Source organism: Scyliorhinus canicula, chromosome 4 (genome assembly GCF_902713615.1).
Source record: "Scyliorhinus canicula chromosome 4, sScyCan1.1, whole genome shotgun sequence".
Classification (NCBI taxonomy): domain Eukaryota; kingdom Metazoa; phylum Chordata; class Chondrichthyes; order Carcharhiniformes; family Scyliorhinidae; genus Scyliorhinus; species Scyliorhinus canicula.
The window spans coordinates 15,652,892-15,675,227 of NC_052149.1; the positions used below are offsets into that span (position 1 = coordinate 15,652,892).

A 22,336-nucleotide genomic window follows, 5' to 3' on the forward strand; every position below is an offset into this window, starting at 1 on the left:
AGCGACCGGGGTTCATCCTTCATGAGTGACGAGCTGCGTCAGTACCTGCTCGACAAGGGCATCACCTCGAGCAGGACTACCAGCTATAACCCCAGGGGGAACGGGCAGGTGAAGAGGGAGAATGCGACGGTCTGAAAGACCGTCCTACTGACCCTCCGGTCCAGGAATCTCCCGGTTTCCCATTGGCAGGAAGTCCTCCCCGACGCGTTCCACGCTATTAGGTCCCTCCTATGAAATGAAAATCGCTTATTGTCATGAGTAGGCTTCAATGAAGTTACTGTGAAAAGCCCCTAGTCGCCACATTCTGGCGCCTGTTCGGGGAGGTTGTTACGGGAATCGAACCGTGCTGCTGGCCTGCCTTGGTCTGCTTTCAAAGCCAGCAATTTAGCCCAGTGTGCTAAACAGCCCCTGTACCGCCACCAACCAGACCCCTCATGAGCGGCTCTTTGTTTTTTCCAGGGGCACTACCACGGGGGCTTCGCTCCCAGCATGGTTGAAGACACCGGGCCCGGTACTCCTCCGGAAGCACGTCAGGGCACACAAAACTGACCCACTTGTAGAGAAAGTGCTTCTACTACACTCAAACCCCCAATACGCCTTCATAGAGTACCCTGACGGCCGTCAGCTCACTGTATCCCTCAGGGACCTAGCGCCGGCAGGATCGAATCCCACCACTACCACCGCCGAGGTACCCCCTCACACTACACCCCACCCAACTCGTTGCGCCCCACGCCCCCGCGCCTACCGGGTCGCTACACATGTTCCGCGCACCCGCGCCCACAAGATTCCAACGCCCCCAGTCCCCAGTCGAACCAGACGGGTACGAAGCTCTGACAGAATCACCCCCGGAGTCCGCCATCGTACCCCAACCAACCGTGATCGTCCAGCCACCAGAAGAGGCTGCAACCATGGTGCTCCGCCGATCACAACGGGTAACTCGACCACCGGACAGACTCAATTTGTAAGCCATCACCCCCGCCGGACTTGATTTTTTCACAGGGGGTGAATGTGGTGAATTATAAACACTAATAATCCACACTGTATTGTACAACATGTGTTGAGCCTGTACCTTGTACTAGATCATGTGTAGTTGCACGGCTCTACCCATAGGGAGAGATGAGGAGCTTGTACTGGGCTCCACCCTTGGCTTCGCCCATGGCTCCTCTCCCTAACCGGAAGTATAAAGGTTGTTGTTGTGAGCCTGCCTGCCAGTTCATCTAGAGTTCATCTCGTCACAGGCAGGCTCTGTTGTAAGACAATTAAAACCACTGTTCGCTTCTAACCACATGTCGCGTGAATTGATGGTCTCATCAGTAGTGGAACAGTTTGGCTAGGGGCACAGGAGGTTCTGGAGCAAAGGTCTTCAATTCTATTGGCGGACTGTTGTCAGGGCCGATAGCCGTTAAAGTGTCAGCTGCTTCCTGATATCACATGAAGTGAATCAAATTGGCTGAAGACTGGCACCCAAAATACTGGGGACCTCAGGGGGAGGCGGACGTGGATCATCCACTCAGCAGTCCTGGCTGAAGATAATTTATTAGGTTTAAATTCCACCCACTGCTGTGGTAGGGTTTGAACCAGTGTCCACAGCACGTTACCCTAGGCCTCTGAATGACCAGCACTCCACATTGCCACTACCCTGCCACCTTTTCCCCATCTCTCTAAGTGGGCAGAATTTAGCACGCAAAGAACAAGCAAAATGGTGTTAAATCACTTAAATTGATTTACCTTTTGGGCCATAGATTTGAGTCAGACTGCTGTTTAGTATAAAGTTTGGGGTGAAGTGAATATACTGGCCCTTTTCTCCACATCCACCGTACTGTTGAGTGTACGGTTCATCTCCATATTTAAGATACGGTTCAGCAATGATCACATCAGCCTCGGGAAAGACAAATAGACATTTTAATGAGAGAATCACTGCACCTGTGCTCGTATGTGCACGCATACACTCACACACACACACTCAACAAACACACACACACGCAGCAAAACACACACACACACGCATGTTTCACTACCGGACCAGACCCCGATTAATGTTAGGAAACCGGAACGGGGTGGTGTCGGTGATTTATGGGGCGATTTTGGGAGAAGAGAAGGCACCGCTGGAGGGGATTAAGGCAAAGTGGGAGGAAGAGTTGGGAGAGAGCATGAAGGAGGGGTTGTGGTGTGAGGTGCTCTGGAGGATAAATGCCTCAACTTTGTGCGTGATGTTGGGGTTGGTGCAGCTGAAGGTGGTGTATAAGGCGCCCCTCACAAAGGCGAGGGTGAGCCGACTCTTTGAGGGTGGAGAGGATGTTTGTGAATGTTGCGGGGGGGGGGGGGGGTGACAGTTGGGGGGCAAAGCACTTTCATATGTTTTTGTTCTGTCCGAAGCTGGGGGAGGAATTGGTGGGAGGTATTCAGGGTACTTTCGAAGATGGTACATGTAGGATTGAGCCGGGTCCTCTGGAGGCCATATTCGGCCATGTTTGGACATGTGTATGTTGTTGGTGACTATGTATGGGGTGGGGATGGTGGATTCCTGAATCTTTTTCTTTGATGTTTGCATTTAAAATGTTGAGGGTTGTTTGGGGGTTGGTGGGAGGGAGGAACTGTTGGCCAGGGGATTGACATTGTATTTGTTACCATTGATTGTTTGTTGGTGAATGTAAATTTGTATGAAAATGTGAAAAAGGAGGAGAATAAAAATATATTTTTTTTAAATGTTCGGGAACCGGATGAAACACCAACAATTTTTCAATTTGTAAAATGTGAGGAAAGGATATTTCACTCCAGGAGGGAGCACGGGAGTAACCATATTAACATCCCAGAAAACAGCTTTTCAATTAACAGTTAAATAATTCTTAAAATAAAAGGAGACACTTTGACTACCAACATACACCTTCTCTATCACCAACTAGTGACAGAGAGAGAGAGAGCGAGAGATCTTTGTCAGACTAAAAAATCCAACAACCAAAACTGCTTACTACAGATTTTGCTCTTCCCATTAATTACCTCATCTCGATGCCACTCAGATGTCCCATGATGAGTTTACCTAAGTCTAAACACAATGTCTGAAATTATCTACTCTCCAGGGAATCTCCAGCAATCATAACAAAGTTCCTTTCAGCATCTCTTTAGAAGCAAGTAAATGGTTCAAATTCACAATGATCTCACTTTTACGACATCTTAATTGCAGCTTTAGCAGAACAAGGTGCTGGATACCTTAACCTAGGCTCTTTAATAATATTACTGCAACAAATATATACCTTAACCCACACTTCTAATAACATTACTGCAACAGATATATATAAGGTACAATCTGTATAAAATTTCTTACATTCATCACACGCGCGCATGCAAGTGCACCCAGCACACACAAACACAACCCAACACACGCACCCTAACACACACCCTGACATACACACCTCAACACACACACACAATCACATTACACCACGCACACATACCCCAACATACACATATCAACACAGCCTGACACACACATGCATACATCTCAGCACACACAAATGCACACCATATGCACACGCACACCCTGACAAACATGCACACATCTTGAAATAATCAACACACACACACCCTGATACCCTGACACACACATAAACACAACCAGAATATACACGCACACTCCCTAATATGCACACACACACTGTCACCCTGACAAACACACACATACCTCAACATACCCACACCTGACAGATACACACACACCTAATACACACACACCCTGACACACGCACACACAAACATACCAACACACACGCACACCCCAACATACACACAAACACACCACACATGCGGGCACACACAAACACATACCCGACACACACTAGCACATACCCAACACACGTTAACACACACGCAAACACACACACACCCTCAAAAACACACACACCAACACACACACCAACACAAACTCATCCAACACACAAACCCCGCAACAAACATTTCCCCAGCAAACGCAGACACCAACTCACACACCCACATGCATATACGCGCACCCAAAACACACACATTCCCACATACACACGTTAGGGACCTTCAAGCGGCTATTGGATAGGTACACAAACATACCAACACACACGCACACCCCAACATACACACAAACACACCCTGCACACATGCGGGCACACACAAACACATACCCGACACACACTAGCACATACCCAACACACGTTAACACACACGCAAACACACACACACCCTCAAAAACACACACACCAAAACACACACCATCACAAACTCATCCAACACACAAACCCCGCAACAAACATTTCCCCAGCAAACGCAGACACCAACTCACACACCCACATGCATATACGCGCACCCAAAACACACACATTCCCACATACACACGTTAGGGACCTTCAAGCGGCTATTGGATAGGTACATGGATTAGGGTAGAATAATGGAGTGTAGATTAATTTCTTCTTAAGGGCAGCATGGTAGCATTGTGGATAGCACAATTGCTTCACAGCTCCAGGGTCCCAAGTTCGATTTCGACTTGGGTCACTGGTCACTGGCTGTGTGGAGTCTGCACATCCTCCCCATGGGTTTCCTCCGGGTACTCCGGTTTCCTCCCACAGTCCAAAGATGTGCAGATTGGGTGGATTGGCCATGATAAATTGCCCTTAGTGTCCAAAATTCTATGATTAACCTAGAACAAAAGTTCGGCACAACATCGTGGGCCGAAGAGCCTGTTCTGTGCTGTATTTCTCTATCTATCTATCTATCTAACATGCACACACACACACACATCCTATACACATGCCCCAGCACACATACCCCAACACACACGCGCACCCCATCACACACATGCACCCCAACTCACACACACCACAGCACACACACCCCAACACATACACACACACCCTTCATACACACCCCAACACACGTTCCCACATACGCGTACACACACATTCGTACACATTCACACACAATTAAGGAGTGATGAGAAACGTAAATATCCTGGCAGCTCTTGTGGTTGAACTTCAGTGGGGCTTCTTCCAAACTGTTACCACAACTTTGGCCTCCGTTCCCAAAGTGCAAATGTTCCAATTAATTATGGTTTTGGCAGTCATAGATTAATTACAGTCAGCAGCCACGGTGTTGTCTCATCATAGTTGGCTGCATTGGACATGACTCATATTCTGAGAAATTTGTACAAAACTCTGGACACAAAAATGGCAATCTGGAACAAAGGAGGAGGCAATTCTGCCCATCGCATCATAAGAACATAAGAACTAGGAGCAGGAATAGGCCATCTGGCCCTTCGAGCCTGCTCCGCCATTCAATGAGATCATGGCTGATCTTTTGTGGACTCAGCTCCACTTACCCGCCCGAACACCATAACCCTTTATTCCTTTACTCTTCAAAAAATGATTTATCTTTATCTTGAAAACATTCAATGAAGGAGACTCAACTGCCTCACTGGGCAGGGAATTCCATAGATTCACGACCTTTTTGGGTGTAACCCTGCTGGGTCTCTCGTGCAACTCATCTCGTCTCAACAGCCCACACCGCCATTTCCCCGGAGCTCTTAAAATATTTGTTTCTTTATATGTTTCTCTTTTGAAATCTATATTTGAATTTGCCTTTGTCCAGATCACAAGCAGCCCACTGCAGTTCCGAATCACTCACTAGAGAAAAGCTTTTTCTTCTGCTGCTGGGGTTACTTTTGGCAATCACTTTGTTTACTAGTTCTCACTTTTCCAAGGACAACAGCTTCAGCTTCTCCATGTAACTGAACTTTATTATGTACTATATGACCTTCTTTACGTGGCCCAGGATCCAAGATGCTTTATTAACTGTTCTTTTTAATTCTCCTTTTTATAAATAATATTTATTGTCACAAGTAGGCTTACATTAACACCGCAATGAAGTTACTGTGAAAATTCCCAAGTCACCACACTCCGGCGCCTGTTCGGGTACACTGAGGGAGAATTCAGAATGTCCAAATTACCTAACAGCACGTCTTTCGGGACGTGTGGGTGGAAACCGGAGCACCCGGAGGAAATCCACGCAGACACGGGGAGAACGTGCAGACTCCACACAGACAGTGACCCAAGCCGGGAATCGAACCTGGCACCCTGGCACTGTGAAGCAACAGTGCTAACTACTGCGCCCTGCCACCTTTGGTGATTTGTGCATGTACAGGCCAGGCCCATCTGCTGTCCCCTTTAGAATTGTAACTTTTGTTTTATATATTGGCTCTCCCTACTCTGACTGTCAAAATTAATCAATATACAGTTCTCTGCATCAAATTTCACCTGCCACTCGTCTGCCTATTCCTTCCCTGGCCTCTCGCGGTTCATTACTATCCTCCTCAAAGTCGACAACACTTCCGAGTTTTGCATCATCTGCAAATTTTTTAATGGTGCCCTCTATTCCTAGTACTAGGGAACGGGCCCGGCCAGGTCATCAAAGTTGCAGTGGGAGAACATGTAGCGATAAGTGACCACAACTCAGTAAGCTTTCAGACACTCATGGAAAAGGATGTGTTGTCCTAGGGTTAAGGTGCTAAATTGGGTGAAGGCTAACTACAGCCAGATTAGGCAGGATTTGGAGGCTGTTGTTTGGGAGAGGCGGTTTGAGGGTAAATCCACATTTGGCATGTGGGAGTCTTTGAAGGAGTAGCTGATGGGAGTACAGGACAGACATGTGCCAGTAAAAAGGAAGGACAGGAAAGGCAGGATTCCGGAACCATGGATCACCAGGGAAATTGAGAATCTTGTCAAACAGAAAAAAGGTGCATACATGAGGTGCAGGCAACAAAAAAACAGATGAAGCACTTGAGGAATACAAGGAAAGTAGAAACGAGCTCAAGCAGGAGTTAGGAGGGTATAAAGGGGTCATGAAATGTCCTTAGTCGAATGAAAATACCTCATAGAGGTACTGGAGCGATTCGGGCTTGGAACAGGATTTACCTCCTGGGTAAAACCCCTATATAGTGCTCCCACGGCGAGCGTACGGACAAACAACACCAACTCCCGATACTTCCAGCTGCACAGGGGCACCAGACAAGGATGCCCACTGTCCCCGCTGCTGTTTGCTCCAGCGATCGAGCCACTAGCAATTGCACTCAGAGCGGCAAAAATCTGGAGGGGGATCCGAAGGGGCGGCAGAGAGCACAGAGTCTCACTCTATGCAGATGATCTGCTCCTCTACATTTCGGACCCACAAAGCAGCATGGACGGGATCATCGCGCTCCTGAAAGAGTTTGGAGCCTTCTCACAGCCTGACAAACTCAACATGAGCAAAAGCGAGATCTTCCCAGTACACCCACAAATGGGGGTGCCAGCACTAATGGGACTGCCGTTTAAACAAGCCCGACACAAATTCCGCTTCCTGGGGATCCAAATAGCCCATGACTGGAAAGGGATCCACAAATGGAACCTCACCAGTCTGACAGAGGAAGTAAAAAAGGACCTGCAAAGAAGGAACACACTCCCACTCACCCTCGCGGGGAGAGTCCAGACGATCAAAATGAACGTGCTGCCCAGGTACCTCTGCCTGTTTAGATCCATTCCGATCTACATCCCCAAGGCCTTTTTCAAAGCACTAGACAAACTAATCATGGCGTTCGTATGGGGGGGGGAGGGGGGGGGGGGGAGAATGCTAGGATCCCAAAGAAGGTCTTGCAAAAAACAAAATCCGGGCGGGCCTTCCCCTCCCAAACCTACAACTCTCCCACTGGGCGGCAACGGCCGAGCGTGTAAGGGGATGGAACAAAGAGCCAGAAGCCGAGTGGGTGCGCGCGGAGGAAACCTCCTGCAGGGGGACCTCACTCCGTGCCCTCGCCATGGTGGCACTCCCATCCCTACCCAAACAACACTCCCGCAGCCCGGTGGTATTAGCCACCCTCCAATCCTGGAACCAACTACGGCAGCAATTTGGCCTGACCAAAATGTCGGATAAAGCTCCCATCTGCAACAACCATAGGTTCACGCCAGCGCTGACTGACACCACCTTCAAAAGGTGGGGACAGGACAGAGGGACACTGACAATCAGGGACCTATACACGGATGACAGGATCGCAACACTGGGCAAACTGACAGAGAAATTCCAGCTAGCCAGGGGGAACGAGCTAAGGTACCTGCAACTACGAAAGGAGACAAGGACATACCCACAACCACCATGACAGACATTACTGGAAGAGATACTGGACGCAAGCATACTAGATAAAGGAAACTGTAGCGACATGTATGACCGACTGGTAGAAGGGCCGACACCATACTGGACGCAACAAGAATGAAGTGGGAGGAGGACCTGGGGATCGAAATAGGGTGGGGACTCTGGGGCAAAGCACTGCATAGGGTCAACTCCACCTCCATGTGAGCAAAGCTCAGCCTGACACAACTAAAAGTGGTGCATAGAGCCCACTTAACAAGAACCCGTATGAGTAGGTTCTTCCCGGAGGTGGAGGACAGATGTGAACGGTGCCAAGGAGGCCCGGCCAACAACGCCCACATGTTCTGGTCTTTCCCCAGACTTGTGGAGTACTGGAAAGCCTTCTTTGAGGCCATGTCCAAAGTGGTGGGGGTGAGGGTGGAGTCATGCCCGAAAGTGGGGGTCTTCGGGGTTTCAGACCAGCCAGATCTATTCCTGGGGAGGAGGGAGGACGCCCTTGCCTTTGCCTCCCTGATCGCCCACCGTAGAATCCTGTTAGGCTGGCGGTCAGCAGCACCACCCAGAGCTGCAGACTGACTGTCCGACCTCTGGGAATCTCTCCAAATGGAGAAAATCTAATTCGCCATCCGAGAGTCAGACGACGGCTTCCACAGAACGTGGGAGCCATTCACCCAATTGTTTCGGGACCTGTTTGTGGCCAACAAACAAGCGGAAGAATAGCCAGGTAGCCAAGAAACAGGAAAGTAGCCAAAGCATGAGAGGGAGAGGTAGACGGGTAGAGGGGGGGAGGGACAGCTATACCTAAGAGGAAGGAAAGGCGAACCACAGGGCTGGTGGGGGGGGGGGGGGGGGCAGAAGCGGGGAGAGGATGGGGGTAGAGGGAAGAGACAGGGAACAATAGAGGAGAGCCAGGGAAGGGGAGGGGGGAGGCAGGGAAACGTTAACAAACTTGGCATCCATAGGAACAGAGAAAATGGGGAAGACGGGAGGGCCGCAGAAGCGGAACTGCGCACGAGACGACAACGTGAGCGAACTCCGTCTGGGAGAAACAAGGGACAGCACCATGAACGGATGCCTACATATGTGTGTAAATAACTTTGCCAAATGTACAGAGCTGCTGCTGCTGAGCGAGGGCACAATACCGTCCACTGACTTTGCGGGGAAAATTAAAACGTCAGCAGCAGCAGCGATCCATGGGGGGTGGTGGGGCAGGGGGGTGGGGCAGGGGGGTGGGGGGGGTGAGGTGTGTGGGGTAACGTGTAGTGGATTGCTGATGTATATTCTCTTCCTGCACTATGTTAATGTTCACTAATTTGCTGTGTTTAGATTATTACTATTTAATATGAAAAATTTAGCAAAACCTTAATTTTAAAAAACAGCAGCAGCAACCCAGGCCCCGGGGGGGGGGGGGGGGGGGGGGTGCTGATTTATTTTCCTTTTTGTAAGGGGCGTATGCTCTATCCTGTTTTGAAATGGGTGTTAATTTGCTAAACAGGCTTAAGGAGAATCCACAGGCACTTTATACGAATATTAGGATCAAAAGGGTAGCTAGAGAAAGAGTTGTTCCACTCAAGGACAAAGGAGGGAAATTATGTGCAGAACCAGAGGAAGTAGGTGAGGTCCTTCATGAGTATTTTGCATCGGTATTCACAAAGGGAAGGGACATGTTGATTGGTGGTGCCTCAGAGGGAACTGTGCGAACACTTTAGATCAGGTCGTTATTATGAGGGAGGAAGTGTTAGGTGTGTTAAAAAGCATTGAGGTAGACAAACTCCCAGGGGCTAGTGGGGCTAGTGGAGATTACAGAGTTAGGACAGGGAGAGTTCATGCAGGGGATTTGAAAATAAGGACAAGAACTGGAAATTTGGTGTGGATGGCTTGCGATTTTCCATGCACACTGGGGCAGTAAACCATTTATTTAATGCGTCTGATGATGTTCAGTGCATGATGCGTGGTATCTATGGAGAGTGAGTGCTGAATTCACAACAAACGCATTCCCTGCAGTCACGGCTCAGCATTGGCAGCACAACTTCATATAAGTTTCTCCTTAGTCAATATGTAAAGTATTGGAGGGGAGGGGAGTGGATAATGTAATGGGTTTACAAGGGCACAACATCACTTAATGGATTGGTGTGAAGATTAATTCTTTGTTGTGAACAGAAAGGTTTAGCCAGGAGTAGTGAGATATGATCATTAGTGTTCTGATGTTGCAATATGATGTCCAAAGATGTGCAGGTTAGGTGGATTGGCCATGATAAATTGCCCTTAGTGTCCAAAATTGCCCTTAGTGTTGGGCGGGGTTACTGGGTTATGGGGATAGGGTGGAGGTGTTGACCTTGTGTAGGGTGCTCTTTCCAAGAGCCAGTGCAGACTCGAAGGGCTGAATGGCCTCCTTCTGCACTGTAAATTCTATGATAATATGTAATTCATGAATCCGGCAGATCAAACCCACTTTCACAGTGCCAGGGTCCCAGGTCCGATTCCCGGCTTGGGTCACTATCTGTGCGGAGTCTCCACGTTCTCCCCATGTCTGCGTGACAAGCAATGGTGAGATGGAATACCGCCATCAGCTAACGGTGCTCCGCCGAGAATCATGTAATTGGGGATCCGGAGAATCCTGGAATGCTTCACACTGGCCCAGGGCTGTTAAAAACTGAATAACGGTTTGCTTTCTCAGACCCAAAACAGATAACCCCACTTCCTGTGTGCCTGAGAGAATAAGAATGTTATATAAATAAAACTGTTTTCCTTTCCTTCCGGAACTCAAACAAGTGGCATTGTGCATTTATTTCATAGAATTTCATAGAATTTACAGTGCAGTCGGAGGCCATTCGGCCCATTTGTCTGCACCTGCCCCTGGAAAGAGCACCCCACCCAAGCCCACACCTCCGCCCTATCCCCGTAACCCAGTAACCCCACCTAACACTAAGGGCAACTTTGGATACTAAGGGCAATTTAGGATGGCCAATCCACCCAACCTGCACATCTTTGGACTGTGGGAGGAAACCGGAGCACCCGGAGGAAACCCACGCACACACGGGGAGAACATGCAGACTCCGCACAGGCAGTGACCTAAGCCGGGAATCGAACCTGGGACCCTGGAGCTGTGAAGCAATTGTGCTAACCACTATGCTACTGTGCTGCCTGGTAGGTTGGAATATCAACCACAATAACTATGGGGTCTGTGGCGTTTTACGCCAAAAAAATCGGTGGCGCCCCCTCACCAATCCTGTGACCGGTGAGGGGCCAGCAGCCAAGCCGCATAAAACTCCTGGCTCCCACGATAAAAACGACTGGACAATGGCCGGGTCCGTGGCCATGGCCATGCACAGCGACGGCCTGCAGCGGTCGCACCATAAAACATGGCATCAGCCGTGCGCGGACCCGACCTGCCAAATACTGCCCCCCCGGCCGCCAACTAGCCAATCCCACCAGTCCTCCCAGCCCTCGTGGAAACCCCCCGTCCAGCAGAACGGCTCCCACCCAACTGTGGCAGCGCTGGACACAGTCTGCAGCCGCCTCGTCGGGTTCCCGACCGCTGAGACCACACGTCAATCGTACGATCAGGAACTCGGCCCATCGGGGGTGGAGCATCTGGGGAGGGCCTTCAGATGACGGGCTAAGGCCGTCTCAATGGCGTGCAGCGCGCGACACAATTACACCATTTCGGAGGGGGCGGAGCATACATCGAAAGGATTCTCCGCCCCATCCCTGACGACAAAATCGGAGTCGTGGATCGGTGAATCCCGTCCTAAATGCAGGGCAGAATTCATGGATTTTCATGACAACAAAACTGGTGCTGAACCTGGACCGTTTCAGTGCCTGTGGAGGGGCTAGCACTGGCGCCCTGTGGAACACAATCGATTCCAATAAGAACATAAGAACATAAGAACTAGGAGCAGGAGTAGGCCATCTGGCCCCTCGAGCCTGCTCCGCCATTCAATTAGATCATGGCTGATCTTTTGTGGACTCAGCTCCACTTTCCGGCCCGAACACCATAACCCTTAATCCCTTTATTCTTCAAAAAACTATCTATCTTTACCTTAAAAACATGTAATGAAGGAGCCTCAACTGCTTCACTGGGCAAGGAATTCCATAGATTCACAACCCTTTGGGTGAAGAAGTTCCTCCTAAACTCAGTCCTAAATCTACTTCCCCTTATTTTGAGGCTATGCCCCCTAGTTCTGCTGTCACCCGCCAGTGGAAACAACCTGCCCGCATCTATCCTATCTATTCCCTTCATAATTTTAAATGTTTCTATAAGATCCCCCCTCATCCTTCTAAATTCCAACAAGCACAGTCCCAGTCTACTCAACCTCTCCTCATAATCCAACCCCTTCAGCTCTGGGATTAACCTAGTGAATCTCCTCTGCACACCCTCCAGTGCCAGTACGTCCTTTCTCAAGTAAGGAGACCAAAACTGAACACAATACTCCAGGTGTGGCCGCACTAACACCTTATACAGTTGCAACATAACCTCCCTAGTCTTAAACTCCATCCCTCTAGCAATGAAGGACAAAATTCCATTTGCCTTCTTAATCACCTGTTGCACTTGTAAACCAACCTTCTGTGACTCATGCACTAGCACACCCAAGTCTCTCTGAACAGCGGCATGCTTTAATATTTTATCGTTTAAATAATAATCCCGTTTGCTGTCATTCCTACCAAAATGGATAACCTCACATTTGTCAACATTGTATTCCATCTGCCAGACCCGAGCCCATTCACTTAACCTATCCAAATCCCTCTGCAGACTTCCAGTATCCTCTGCACTTTTCGCTTTACCACTCATCTTAGTGTCATCTGCAAACTTGGACACATTGCCCTTGGTCCCCAACTCCAAATCATCAATGTAAATTGTGAACAATTGTGGGCCCAACACGGATCCCTGAGGGACACCACTAGCTACTGATTGCCAACCAGAGAAACACCCATTTATCCCAACTCTTTGCTTTCTATTAATTAACCAATCCTCTATCCATGCTACTACTTTACCCTTAATGCCATGCATCTTTATCTTATGCAGCAACCTTTTGTGTGGCACCTTGTCAAAGGCTTTCTGGAAATCCAGATATACCACATCCATCGGCTCCCCGTTATCTACTGCACTGGTAATGTCCTCAAAAAATTCCACTAAATTAGTTAGGCATGACCTGCCTTTAACGAACCCATGCTGCGTCTGGCCAATGGGACAATTTCTATCCAGATGCCTCGCAATTTCTTCCTTGATGATAGATTCCAGCATCTTCCCTATTACCGAAGTTAAACTCACTGGCCTATAATTTCCTGCTTTCTGCCTACCTCCTTTTTTAAACAGTGGCGTCACGTTTGCTAATTTCCAATCCACCGGGACCACCCCAGAGTCTAGTGAATTTCGGTAAATTATCACTAGTGCATCTGCAATTTCCCTAGCCATCTCTTTTAGCACTCTGGGATGCGTTCCATCAGGGCCAGGAGACTTGTCTACCTTTAGCCCCATTAGCTTGCCCATCACTCCCTCCTTAGTGATAACAATCCTCTCAAGGTCCTCACCTGTCATAGCCTCATTTCTATCAGTCGCTGGCATGTTATTTGTGTCTTCCACTGTGAAGACCGACCCAAAAAACCTGTTCAGTTCCTCAGCCATTTCCTCATTTCCCATTATTAAAACTCCCTTCTCATCCTCTAAAGGACCAATATTTACCTTAGCCACTCTTTTTTGTCTTATATATTTGTAAAAACTTTTACTGTCTGTTTTTATATTCTGAGCAAGTTTACTCTCATACTCTATCTTACTCTTCTTTATAGCTTTTTTAGTAGCTTTCTGTTGCCCCCTAAAGATTTCCCAGTCCTCTAATCTCCCAGCAATCTTTGCCACTTTATATGCTTTTGCCTTCAATTTGATACTCTCCTTTATTTCCTTAGATATCCACGGTCGATTTTCCCTCTTTCTTCCGTCCTTCCTTTTTGTTGGTATAAACCTTTGCTGAGCACTGTGAAAAATCGCTTGGAAGGTTCTCCACTGTTCCTCAACTGTTCCACCATAAAGTCTTAGCTCCCAGTCTACCTTAGCTAGTTCTTCTCTCATCCCCTTGTAATCTCCTTTGTTTAAACACAAAACACTAGTATTTGATTTTACTTTCTCACCCTCCATCTGTATTTTAAATTCCACCATATTGTGATCGCTCCTTCCGAGAGGATCCCTAACTATGAGATCATGAATCAATCCTGTCTCATTACACAGGACAAGATCTAGGACCGCTTGTTCCCTCGTAGGTTCCATTACATACTGTTCTAGGAAACTATCGCGGATACATTCTATAAACTCCTCCTCACGGTTGCCTTGACCGACCTGGTTAAACCAATCGACATGTAGATTAAAATCCCCCATGATAACTGCTGTACCATTTCTACATGCATCAGTTATTTCTTTGTTTATTGCCTGCCCCACCATATCGTTACTATTTGGTGGCCGATAGACTACTCCTATCAGTGACTTTTTCGCCTTACTATTCCTGATTTCCACCCAAATGGATTCAACCTTATCCTCCATAGCACCGATGTCATCCCTTACTATTGCCCGGATGTCATCCTTAAATAACAGAGCAACACCACCTCCCTTACCATCCACTCTGTCCTTCCGAATAGTTTGATACCCTCGGATATTTAACTCCCAGTCGTGACCATCCTTTAACCATGTTTCAGTAATGGCCACTAAATCATAGTCATTTACGATGATTTGTGCCACCAACTCATTTACTTTATTCCGAATACTACGAGCATTCAGGTAAAGTACACTTATGTTGGTTTTTTTACCTCTGTTTTGAATCTTAACATCTCCAGTTTTATTCCTTTTGTTATTATTGGGCCTATTCACTGTGCTCCCCTCAGTCACTGTACCTTGTACTGTCGCCCTTATGGATTTCTGACTATGTCTTCTCTGCCTTGCACATAAGAAATGATGCAGGTTTCGCCGGGTCCGTGATTGACACTGGGGAGGCTGACAAGCTGCAGCTGCACATACACATTACACTTCCCACGCACATTCATCCCAGCCAACAAGATGGCACTGGTTGTGCTGGAGCGCGCCCATGCCGCTGATCGGTCGGCTGGGACCAGGAGGGGTGGCCAGGTAGGGTAGCCTGAGGGGGACAACCATACAACCCGTGGTCCTAAGTTCGAAGTGGGCTGTTAGCAGTGTGCACAGCTGCATGGCTGCCTTGCCGGCTGCAGCAATGGTGTTCCGTGCCCATCCACCCTGACCCCACATCCCACCTTCTGGGCACCCCCGCTACTCCCCTGGCCCTGGCAGAAGCCCCCCGGCCAGCGGCACAAATGTCAGCAAACTATGGAAATGTTGTACATTTACCGTACCCCCTTCTCTCTCCCTCAGCAGCCATGACGGTGGTTTCATGATTTTTAAAAGCACAAGTGAACCACGCTGTCGGGAATGCGGCCCATTGGAGGCGGGGAATCGTAGGGGCCTCGAGAATACCACTAATAATATGCAAACTGTGTATCACTGTACGTGCGTTCCAGAACGCACTGGCGCCATTGTCGAGGCGACGGAGAATTGCAATTTGGCAGCAAATCGGCGCCCACCATGATTTTGCCATCGAAATCTATTCTTCGCTCAATCGCATTTTGCGATTTCGGCATCAGCCGACAGAGAATCTCACCCTTCATCTTTCCTCTTCTCCACACATTTAAACAAAAAGGCAACGCTCCCAATAGATACACATCAGCATAAAGTTTTCATACCCTTTCACACACTGTCCCTTCCACCTCAACCTGCCTGGAATCTAAAATGATGTTAGGCTTTCAATTCGGCAAGAGAGAAAAATCGCAGCACTCAGTTATAATGTTCCAAACAACTAACGAATTGTTTTCATGATAAAATAGGCAAAGATGTGGCACTCAATCCCCAAAGGTTCATCACTAATTCTCCAATGAAATTCTGACACCACTGATCGTTCATTGCGAAGTATCGTGTTGTCAACAAGCTTGTTGTGGGGCAGCTGTTGGGTGGTGGTTGATCTTCAGGCGAAGTACACATTTGCAGAAAGTGTTTAGAAATGTAACGGGCCTGATTCCCGCTGAGAATTGCCTCGAGGCTGCCCCCACCCCGCCCCTGAAACCTCTATAGAAATTTGGCCCCCACTCAAGTATTGAAGGGGGTTTGTGAATTTCCAGGGGAGAGCTCGCAGGCAGCAGACTGGAAGGGGTTTCACAGCTCACTTCTTACCTTCTCGTAGGATTCAGTCCTGGGTCTGTGAATCGAGCTGGAACTAAGTGACCATGTTCGAGGCAGCAGGATTTTCACATCCGAAAAATAAACTTGCTGCTTGGTTGCTCGGTGAAGGTAGTCGGAGGCAGCTGTCACTATGTCCTGTGAAAGCAAAGGCAAACTTAAAATCATTGATCTTGCTTCATTAGTCGAATGATGACATTGAAGAGGATATAACAAATTCCTTCAATTCTTTCCACTTCTCACAAATTCCTGAATTCTAAACAATAACATACACCACCAAGTGCAAACAAGGTCACAAAACAAACGTTACTCGTACTTTTGGAACAGCGTCAATGCCTCACCTGAATACTTTTGATAAGGTTGGGATCATTTTTGATTCTGGGGTTAATAGCAATAACCAAGTCTCTATATCCATTATTCTCCAACTTTGCTCCAGAAGAATTGATAATATAATCACACAGAATGCAGCTGAACACCAAGCCAAAGTGTTTTTGGTACCACATTATTATGCACTAACTGTTTGGACCAATATCTTCCGGACACTGGTTTGCGTGATTTATATCGCAGGATGTGGGAGGGGGAGAGAGTGAATCATCATACATTTAGCCCACAAGTTTGTACCGGCATCTGTCTACTCCTGGGTGAGTGATTGCACTTTGGGAAATATCCAGGAGATACTGCCATGGGCATGATGGAGATTTGAGAGGGCATTGGGAATTCGTCCAGGGCCACTGGCAGGATTGTGAGATTGCTGCAGATTTGAACAAGAATCCCAAACAAATGAGGAGCAGCAGCTTAATTATCGGTGATGGTGAAGGAGTTTGACAAGCTGAATTCTAGACCTCAGTTAGGGGCAGAAAAACTAGACTTTGCTGACATTTGAAGACCCACATTGAACTCTCTCCAGATGTCATTTGTGAACACGATGGATGGAATCTTGTGCGCTCACTGATGGCAAGCTTGAAGGCAGGAAGGCCGTTTACTTAGGTGCCATGGTGGCATATTGGGAACCTACATGCCTTCTCCGTCTCCCCCAGAATTAATTACAGGGCGATGTGACGATCCCAGCTGATGCCGATACTGCACACGTTTTCTTTTTTAGAAACCGTGGGGGAAAGCTACTGAGTCTGCTGATGAACTTAAGAATAAAACATTTATTAAACAAGAAATTATGAACAACTTTACACTTGACAAAAAGGTTGGAAAGCTCTCAATACAAACACAAAATGATTCAAATGTTCACCCCAGCTATCTCTTCAATAGACACATACAAAGTCGAAAAGATATCTTTCCTATACTGTAACATTCAGGCTGTGGTATATGTGAATTAATGGGCGCAATATGGTCAGATACACCGCACTCCAAAGGTGGCACCAAAGCCGTTTCTGAAGATTTCTCAGAAGCCACCCAGACACTTGTCACACCGTGAGCCAACCAATCTCACTGAAACTCTGGGCAGAAAGTTCCCATTTTTCACCAATTGTGGTTTCAGGCGGGAAAAGTGGTGATTAGGCTGCCGATGGCATTGGTGGGTTTACGTGCTGTGAGCAGGATTCACCGTTGCCCGACTCCGATATCGTAATCGGTGATCAGGCAGAGAATCCCTTCCAACTCCCAAATCGGGGGCGGCCCCGGATTGATGGTGGTTTTCTACCCTCCGAAATGGCGTCATTGTGTCGCATGCTGCTGGAACGGCATTGGCACGTCACCTGAAGACCCACTCCCGATGCTCCACCCCCGATGGGTCCACTGTGGCGGCGATGTGGCAACAGTCCATAGTTGCCACGCTGGGTTCCCAACCGCTGAGACCACACATCAACCGCGCAGTCGAGAACCCGGTGTGGTGGTTGCGGACTGTGTCCAGCGCCGCCACAGTCAGCTGGGAGCCATGTTGCTGGTTGGGGGGGCTTCTCCAAGGGCTGGGGGCCTGGTGAAGGGTGGCCTGTAGGAGCGTTTCCAAGGCTTGAGTATTGAGCCAGCTTTTACGTGGGGTACTTCCCTTTAAGTTACGGCTCAGTTAATACACATCTCAGCAGGCACACATCAACCTAGTTAAGACAGCTTTATTATTCCAAACTTGGTTTAATGTACATGAGAGAGAGATAAATGCCAAGATCAATCTGGCTAACACTGATAAAAACACACTAGTTATAGGATTTTCCAAAAATCAATAGCCCACTCCAATTGGACTTGATCCAATCCTTGCAGCTGTCACTTTTATATAATCCAGTAAAATTCACTTTAAGCAAAATGATGACTTGTGATCAGCTCATGATTTAACCACACCCTATCACTTGTTGTTTCCCAGGATCTTGTGTCCATTTTAAAACTGTTTTTCGGACATTCCCATCCTGCGTATCGCAGTCAGTTCCTGTCCACTTCATTGTCCATCCAGGGGCAGGATGCCAAAGCTGGTTTCCTCTTCACTCCATGGATTGGCTGAGACACGATATTGGGGGCACCAATAAGGGCTGTTTACTGAGTTGACTGTGTTATTTGCTGACCACACAATCCCGTTTGTCTCATAAACATGGGCAAGTTAGCTAGATTAAATCCCATAATGCATTGTGGCCACTACTTGTAGCAAGGGTTTAAATGTTTATTACTGCTATGTCCTAAAATACAGGTTTAATGGTTAATAACAATTATTGGGTATACTTTCTATAATTAATCTCGATCCTTAATAAATAACTTATGTAGAACTATTCTAGTGTTGTCCTACCTAATCAGTTTTAAGAGGTCTTCCCAGCTTTCCTTATCACCTGTAATTCCCTTGATCCTGAGTTCCCAACTGATATACGGCCCAGGTATTTCGGAATTGCAAGTAATTCGAATAAGCTGCCCCGCAGGGACGTATAGAGTCCCGTTTGTGCATACGTCCTGAGTCCTGTCATAATAAAAACCTATACCACTCCTTCCCTTCGCGTCCCTCATAACATTTACAGCATCCCAATGCACCCACATGACATTAGTATACATGCGACCATTGTTTTTTGTTTCAGCAATGTCCGTGTTCATGGTGAGGTGTTCGACGTCGATGGATGCAACCAGAGATGACTTGACTGTGGCCCCAAAGTGTTCTAACGATAGAATAAATGCCTTCCAGTGCTCAATTAGTATTATATCATTTGCATCACCACCAGTCCTTCCTCATATACATCCTCTCCGTGCCTTTGTCCCATATCCTGAGCCACTCTGGTGACTCATCTGCAAATCCAGCTACAAGTGCAGCAGCTGCCAATGCCTGCTCCTTAGGTTCGCTAACCCACCTCAATCCCTGTGACTATGGTTCTCTCTATCCTTGTGACTATGGGACTATTCATGAGGGTACGGTTTCAACTGCGCCCAGTGCCGCCACCGCATAGGGTCTCTCCAATCGAACCGCTAATCCCTTTTTACCTGTCATGAGTTTGACCATTACCCTATCCCCTGGTGTCGGTAGTTTTGGGGTACTCTTTCCAGTCAGTTTGGTCCAATCTCTATGCTATTGCTGTGCAATTATCTGACCTTTAAGGACATGCAGGCGGTCTGCCAGATCTTTCATTAATTGGAGTACAGTTCCTTTGTTTATCTCAAGTTCCGCTCCTCTAGTTATCACCTCCTCCGGGAGGCACATTGCTCTTCCTGTCATTAACTCAGAAGGGGCTAGACCCATTCCCCGGGCGAGGGTGGCTCTTTGTCGCAACAATTTTGCCGGCAGGGCCCGTGCCCAATTATTCCCTTCCAGCAAGATAGCTTTGGCCAGGCTGTTTCTTAAGGTTCGGTTCATCCGCTCTACCATTCCCGAGCTCTGAGGATGGTATGGGATGTGGAATCTTTGCTGGACTCCCAAAACTTTACAAGCCTTTCACGGCTTTTCCTGTGAAATGGGCTCCTGGGTCAGAATCCAGTTGGCAGGGCACCCTCCCCCCACCATGTTTTTATTGCATTAGCCCCGGTACTAGTGTTGAAATGCTTCCACCTACCGAGTGAATTGATCTACAATCACCAAACAGTATGTTTTACCGTCTACCCAAGGCAAAGGCCCAGTAAAATCTAGCTGCAAATTTTCCCATGGTCCCTTGGGCCGGGGGCTGACTTCCCATTTATCTTGCAGGGACGGCCTGGTTCCACTGGGGCTGGTTTAGCTCACTCAGCTAAATCGCTGGCTTTTAAGCAGACCAAGCAGGCCAGCTCGGTTCGATTCCCGTACCAGCCTCCCCGGACAGGTGCCGGAATGTGGCGACTAGGGGCTTTTCACAGTAACTTCATTGAAGCCTACTTGTGACAATGAGCGATTTTCATTTCATTTCATTTCACCAGGGCGCACTGTATGCATCGCTGGCAGAATTTGGCTACATCCCTGCCCATTCCCTTCCACCACCAAGATTCCTTTAATAGTTTGATCATATTGTCTCTTCCTGTGTGCCCTTGTCCATGGTATATGCCTAACAGGGATTATTGCACGGCCTCGGAGGCTATTAAACAAAAGAACAAAGAACAAAGAAAAATACAGCACAGGAACAGGCCCTTCGGCCCTCCAAGCCCGTGCCGACCATGCTGCCCGACTAAACTACAATCTTCTACACTTCCTGAGTCCGTACCCCTCTGTTCCCATCCTATTCATATATTTGTCAAGATGCCCCTTAAATGTCACTATCGTCCCTGCTTCCATCACCGCCTCCGGCAGTGCGTTTCAGGCACCCACTACCCTCTGTGTAAAAATTGTGCCTCGTACATCTCCTCTAAACCTTGCCCCTCGCACCTTAAACCTATGCCCCCTAGTTATTGACCCCTCTACCCGGGAAAAAAGCCTCTGACTATCCACTCTGTCTATGCCCCTCATAACTTTTCCCTCTCTCCTCCATATTCCATTATGGTCTATCTGTCACCCATTATTTCTCAACCCCTTTTTTTCCTCCACGAGCGCTTCTTCTTGCACCTGCTTTACTTCAATATCAGCATTGCCTGCGGCCTCCATGGCTGCTATTCCTGGAGTCTGCATTTCCACCCATTCCTGCTCTAATAGGTCTTTCACTGCCTGGTGGGCCAACTATTACCTTGCTGTGCATAATTCTCAATTTTCCGACAGGCTTGGACCGTAATCATGGCTGCTTCGAAGGTCTGTCGGGCGGCCAGGATCAAGTCTTTGATTGATTTCTCATGATGTGTGTGTCCTCCACTGGAGGTCACAAACTCTCGCCTACTTCAAGCTGTCATATAATCCATAAAACCAGAAGACATAGGAGCAGAATTAGGCCACTCAGCCCATCGAGTCTGCTCCACCATTCAATCATGTGTCATGTGAGAGTACCTTTAGGAAATGGATGTTTAAGCAATGTACCTTTAAGAAATGCAGCAGCTCATATTACTGAAGTGATGTCAGAGGGTTGGGGAGCTGAGCTCACTTCTGCTTTTCGTTTCAGTTTGAGAGAGCAGCTGAAAAGTGCCTGACTGGTTTGCTGAGAGCTGCATGAAGGAAAAGAGCTTGGGTGTGTCTGTGTTTTTGCAGTGAGCTGGATTCTGCTGTGATCTTTGCCATGAAAGACTACCTCTGAATCATTTGGGTGATTTAAACTCACAATAGTAATGTCTTTAACCTGATGTGTTTCTGTTTAAAGGTGTTTGGAGGTTTGAGGGAACAATTTTGAGGGATTATTTAGTGTTGTATTATTTTCGGGGTTACCTTTGAAGTAATATTTATTTAAAAGGTTAAGTTGAATTCATGGAATAAACATTGTTTTGTGTTTAAAAACCCACATGTCCATAATTGTAATACCACACCTGGAGAACAAGCTGGGTGCTTCAAAAGCAACAATCCATTAAAGGGAGAGGTTGTCTGAACTCCATGATACATTTTGGGGTTCTGAAAACACCGCTCCCATAACACATGGCTGATATGAACTAATCATGAACTACGCCAAAAGTGTAATTATTGTCAGTGTACACATGGATCTGCTTTCCTGTGACCCATTCCAGGGTCTTTGTTAGAGC

General features: G+C 47.7%; 1 protein-coding gene across 1 annotated transcript in view; it reads right to left on the reverse strand.

The window, feature by feature from the left end:
- LOC119964376 (calcium-activated chloride channel regulator 1-like) overlaps positions 1 to 16,883 on the reverse strand; it is an 87,308-nt gene extending 70,425 nt beyond the window's left edge. The window contains exons 1-3 of the mRNA XM_038793769.1: positions 16,705 to 16,883; positions 16,358 to 16,501; positions 1,729 to 1,879 (exon numbers count right to left, since the gene is read on the reverse strand). Of these exons, the coding sequence (XP_038649697.1) occupies positions 1,729 to 1,879; positions 16,358 to 16,501; positions 16,705 to 16,866 (457 nt within the window). The 5' untranslated portion in view covers positions 16,867 to 16,883. The remainder of the gene's footprint in view (positions 1 to 1,728; positions 1,880 to 16,357; positions 16,502 to 16,704) is intronic.
- Positions 16,884 to 22,336: the final 5,453 nt, after the last annotated feature.